General features: G+C 45.5%; 1 protein-coding gene across 1 annotated transcript in view; it reads left to right on the top strand.

The window, feature by feature from the left end:
- Window positions 1-2,513, top strand: part of LOC101846103 (7-dehydrocholesterol reductase) — a gene marked incomplete at its 5' end in the record, with an annotated part of 6,273 nt that extends 3,760 nt beyond the window's left edge. The window contains 1 exon segment of the mRNA XM_013089727.1: window positions 825-2,513. Within this exon segment, the coding sequence (XP_012945181.1) occupies window positions 825-2,288 (1,464 nt within the window).
- Between the last annotated feature and the right edge of the window lie 3,463 nt (window positions 2,514-5,976).

The raw sequence follows: 5,976 nt of genomic DNA, 5'->3' as shown, positions 1-5,976 counted from the left end.
TGTGTGTGTGGCTGTTGTTTGGCTTAGATATACATTCTGTGTGTGTGTGTGTGTGTGTGGCTGTTGTTTGGCTTAGATATATGCTACATTGTGTGTGTGTGTGTGTGTGAGAGAGAGAGAGAGAGAGAGAGAGAGATAAAGAGAGAGAGAGAGAGATATGAAGCAGGAGAGCTATTGTAGGTTAACTGTGAGTTAAAATATTAAGTCACTAGAAATGAGAGAATATAAAAATGTCACAATTTTTGTTAGGGAAGCTCTTGTACCGTTTATGGAGCCCAGTCCACATTCGTCGTCATACCTGTTGCTTCATTGTCATCATCATCATCCACATCACCATCATTGTCTTTCTTACCCAGGGTCTATGATCTCTCTAGGTTCTATTTGGCCTTTCCCTTGATCTCTTGCCCTGTGGATTCCAATCCAACACTTTCCCTGTTGCTTCATCGTCATGGCCATTCTCAACTTGGGTCACAAACAAACACTTTCCACCTTTCCCTGTCCTAGGCTAGTCTCTTTATATTATTCCATCTCTTCCCACTTTTCTGTACATTATTCTCTGTCGGCTTACTCAGATTTTTATTTCTCTATCGGAGTTCCATGTGGCCTTCCCCCTGATCTCTTACTTTGTGGATTCCAGTCCAAAGCTTTCCCTGTTGCCTCATTGTCATGGTCTTTCTCAACCTGGATCACCAACATACAGTTTCCACCTTTTCCTATCCTGGGCTAGGCTAGTATCTTGATATTATTCCATGTCTTCCCACTTTTCTGTACGTTATTCCTTGTTGCTTACCCAGATTTTTCTCTCTCTCTCTCTGTGTTGCCAGGTGGACACAGCCGAGGCGGAACAGCTCCTCCGCCAGGGCCTAGGCAAGCGCGGCAACCGACAGGAGAGTCCTGGGGATACCGCAGCCACCACAGACTCAGACATGCTGTCCAACGGTATCCATGGTTACGAGCAGCTGACGCAGAGCGCCACCTTACAGTGGGTCAAACGGCTGGTTACCATGACCTTGGTGCCCATCTTCCTCATCATGTTTGTACCCAATCTGGTGATCCTGATCTGGTACACGGTGATGCACTGCGAGGGAAGCTACATGAAGATGTATTCCGTCTTCCAGGGTCGCTCCGTTCTAGCGGGGCTCCGCGATATATGGTCGCTGGTCAACTACCCGTCTGCCCCCATTGTCTGGATTCTGATTGGTTACTGCGCCTATGCTCTCGCCATGATGAAGCTGCTCCCAGGGAAGACGGTGACCGGTCCGCTGACCCCTAAAGGCAACACACCGGTGTACAAGGACAACGGCTTTGTGTTCTTCGTGCTGACCATCGTTCTGTTCTGGGCACTCACCCTGGCGCTGCGACCGTTCGGCCTGTCACCCTCCATCCTGTACGACAGGTTCGACGAGGTGCTCTCCCTGCTCAACATCTTCAGCCTGTTCTTCTGCGCTGTCCTGTACCTGAAGGGAAGGTTCTGCCCCTCCTCCACGGATTCGGGCTCCTCCGGTAACCTCATCTTCGACTACTACTGGGGGATGGAACTTTACCCCCGCGTGTTTGGGTTCGACATCAAAGTCTTCACCAACTGTCGGTTCGGCATGATGGTGTGGGCCCTGCTGGTGTGCGTTCACGCAGTCAAAAGCTTCGAGCTGCACGGGTTTGTCGACTCTATGTTTGTCTCCGCTTTCCTCCAGATTCTGTACATCACCAAGTTCTTCTGGTGGGAGGCCGGCTACCTGCGCACCATCGACATCATGCTGGACCGCGCTGGATTCTACATCTGCTGGGGCTGTCTCGTCTACATCCCCGGACTGTACGCGTCCGTGTCCTACTACCTCGTGGAGCATCCCGTCAACCTGGGTCCCTTCGTCACGCTGCTATTTTTAGCCCTGGGCGCCCTCAGCATCTACATCAACTTCGACGCGGACAACCAGAAGCAGGAAGTACGCTACGCCGACGGCAACTGTCTCATCTGGGGCCGCAAGCCAGACATAATCCGCGCCAAGTACCAGCTGGAGAACGGGGACGTAAGGGAGAGCATCCTGCTGGCCTCAGGCTGGTGGGGTCTGTCACGCCACTTCCACTACATCCCTGAGATCATGCTGGCGTTCTTCTGGTCAGTGCCAGCGCTGGGCGACAACATCATGCCCTACTCCTACGTCATCTGGCTGGTCATCCTGCTCACCCATCGCAGCTACCGCGACGACACAAAGTGCGGCAAGAAGTACGGATCTTTCTGGAACCAGTACTGCAAGAAAGTGCCGCACAAGATCGTGCCCTATCTGTTCTAACTAACCCGGCTGGTGGTGCCACCTAGGTGCCCTCAATCATTTCTCTCTGCTCCTGGACGTTGTTTTTTTTTGGTGTGTTTTCCGAGATTGTTTGTGCAATGTTCTTTTCTCCCCTCTCAGTTTGATGTGGCGTCGATGGTCTAGCGGTTAGGCTGTTGGGCTCATGACCAGAAGGTCGTGGGTTTGAACCCATTAGGGACCGGTGTTGTGTCCTTGGGAAAGGCACTTTACACATATTTTCCCCACTTCACCCAGGTGAGAATGGGTACCCAGCTATAGACAGGGAAAGATCTTGTCAGTTTCTTAATTTTTGAACGCTTATTCGGCTGCTTGCACTGTATGCATCCCAGGAAGCCAAGAATGTTTCTGAGTTTTTAGGGTCTGCTGGGGGTAATAATAAAGATTGTAAAGCGCATAGAGCTTGCTGTTGAGCTGGGATGCGCTATACAAATGCTATTTATCATCATTTTTATTATTATTATTATTATTGTCATCATTATTATTATTATTATGATGATGATGATTTAGAAGATCTGTGTCAGGCTTTGTGGCTGAATGTGACAACTCTTGTAGGAGATTTCTCGTGCCCTCGTCCCATAGAGAGAATGTGGTGACTGTACGGATCGGGAGGCGTGGAACTAGGTCAATCGCACAGACAGAGCCCATCAGGACGTGATCAGAGCTCAACTGTCACCTGATAGCTTCCCCTGACGGCCGGCAATACCCGACAGACAAACGGAGACCTTCCACGGTCTGACACCATCACATGCTGAATGTATGCAAAGTACAAGCTGACCTTTCTTGTATTGGATGTCATTGCTACTTTCGCTAGGTGGGAGTTTTATTACTACTATTTCGCAATCTTTTCTTTCTTAGAAGGGGGGAGGGGGATTAAAACATGAACCAGTTTCTGCCTGAGACAAGTTGCCAGCCTAGTGCTAGCCTGTTGTCAGCCTGGCGTCAGTGTTGCAAGTCAAATGATAAATGTTGCTCAAGGTAGGGTCAGTGTTAGCTTACAGTGGGTGTGGCTTGTCTAGGATCAGGGTTGTCAGACTAGCGTTACCATGTTATCTGCCTGGCTCAATGTTTCTAGCCAGTGGTTACAATTTGTGGACGTGCTTTGAATGTTTCGCACATCCTGAGATCAAGGTTGTGAGCTTACAATTGGTGTTCCGCCATCTGCAGTATAATGGTTAGGAGCTTCACTGTCACATGCAGGAGACCCGAGTTCGATTCCTGAGTAGGGAGAATTTTTATCGAGTATCTCGGTCTTTCTGCTGGGATGTTCTTGTATCCCTCTCAGCACGGGTTGGCCCTGAAAGGCAGGCCCAGAAGCCCGCCTCCTAAATCGTCTAAATTGTGTCGATAGGGGCGTAAAAACACCAACATTATTAATGGGGGTTTTTTCCCCCAGGGTCATGGTTGTGAGCTTACAGCTGGTGTCCTGTGCCCAGGCAACAATTTTCACATTTTTAAAAGAAATTCATAATCAAATTGTTCCTAAAATGTGAAAAGGGGCGCTAGGGCATTGGAATACATGATCCTAGACATTCAGATTGCGAATTTTAAAAATTCATGAAAAATGCGATGGACAAACACCCCTCCCCCCCCCCCCCCCCCCAAAAAAAAAATAGATCCCGTTATATAAACAAAACAACAACAAAAAACTCAGTGCGTAACTTTCAGCCTTTTTAGCGTCAGTCTGGGATAAGTAATGTTAGTTGGTGGAGATGAGTTGTTCTATCAGGGAATGCTTGCTGTTGTTAGACACCAATTTCACAGAGAAATGTTGGTGGTTGACAGGTGTTCAGGTGTAGTTTGCTCCTTCTTTCTCATCAAACATCAATCGTCCGTGTCTGTTCTCCTTTTCATTTTCTTTGTATGTTGCTCTCTAGTAACACCTCTCTAATCTTGGGCATTTGTATGCATGACGACCTAGTAGTTGTGCTGCGAGGGCGGAAATACTCTTACTGAAAGTAACAAAGGAGAGGGACGTGTGTCTCTGCGCAGAGATTTGATTGCCCGTTCATGATTGATGTCTCGCTGCTATAAATGTCACAGGCTACTCGACTCTGGGCTACTACGCCCCCTTCGATAGATACTCACATAAATGCACTGTGTGGATTTTTTTTTCTCATTCGTGTGTAAATGTATATGGAATCTATATATATGTACAAACTGTTAGCTATATTATATTAATATATGCCTGTCGTTCTGTTTTGATGAACATGTTGGTTATTCTCCTGTGGATGTTTTAACGCTCAGCTTTAAAGTAGTTTGTTCACACAATCTGTGTAGGAAATAGATATTCTGAATCTGTGGAGTTGAAGTTGGCTTGATAAAGTAAAGCTTTCACCTTAATGTTGTTTTTACTGATGGTTTTTGCCTCTCAAACATACACTGTGTGATTCAGAATTTCTCATTTTTTACTGATTTTTTTGTCAGTGTGGTCTTAGGAAGGGTTTGAGAAATTGCAGCCTACACACATGGAGGTTTTGACCTATTCTCTCTGTATATGAAAGTCTGCAGGTGTTCTTGTGTTCTAAAAGAAACCAAGTTATGCCACGAGGCTAAAGAGAGACATCACACACATGTGTAGCTTGTTTCATGTTCTATGGAAGCTCTGTGCTGCTAACTTTTCTCTTTTGGTGAAATATGTCAGCCTGGATTATTTGGATGAATGGGCCAGTTCAATAACTTGACAGTTTGTCCTGACAAATGTAAACATAGTATATATATATTTATCTCTCTTCGCATTAACATATTTTTATCTGACATATGATGTCTGGGTTGATGCAGATCGTTTATCTTAATGTTTTGATGAATTTTGATTTATTACAATACTCAAGGTTAAACTTTGAAATAAGTCAGTTTGAGTGAAATATTTTCTGTGTAAATCTATTGTAACTGTTTCCTGTGGAGAAAGATAAAGTTAATTGTGAAGGTAGTATGCTTCACTGAAGTTGTAGATTTTGCTGGTCCAGTTAAAAGTTCTGGAGTCATCTGTAGTGACTTATTCTTTCTGGAAGTTGATCATACTGGCGGTGTAGCGGTCTGGCACTTCGCTGTTGCACGCTGGAGACCTGAATTCAATTCCTGAGTGGAGAGAAATTTTTGTCTAGTATCTCGGGTCTTTCTGCGGGGATGTCGTATCCCATTCAGCCTGGGTTGTCTCCTACATGATCTAAATTGTGTCGGTGGGGGCGTAAAAAACATCTACATTATTTTAAAAAGTTGATCATGTGCAATATAATGCGTGAAGTGATTGGGACTATTTATCAGCGAGTCTCGGAGCGAGAGGGTGGTGTCGGAGCGAGAGGGTGTTGTGTGTTGTGGCGTAGACGTTGGCTACTACCTAAGTCAGCCTCTCGCGACATCAGTGCTTTCTTGTCGTATCTTCTCTATTTTTAATAACAGTGAAAACAGAACATAATAAAGAGTGAGCTTTAAAAGAAGAAGTCACATTTTCACTGTAAAAAAAAAAATGGAGATACGACAAGAAAGCACTGAGGTCGCGCTCTTGTGTGGGGAAATGAAATCCTCCATGGAGAAATATGCTGCATTCTGTACATATTGTACATCTCTAGTTACTACAAAACTAAGAAGAAAAAAATGACCCCTTATTCTCTGAAAACAAAAGTATGAACAAAACGCCATTTTATCATACTAAATAGTGAGGGATATTGTG

Source organism: Aplysia californica, unplaced genomic scaffold (assembly GCF_000002075.1).
Source record: "Aplysia californica isolate F4 #8 unplaced genomic scaffold, AplCal3.0 scaffold01027, whole genome shotgun sequence".
NCBI classification, from domain to species: domain Eukaryota; kingdom Metazoa; phylum Mollusca; class Gastropoda; order Aplysiida; family Aplysiidae; genus Aplysia; species Aplysia californica.
This window is presented reverse-complemented; position numbering and strand designations above follow the sequence as displayed.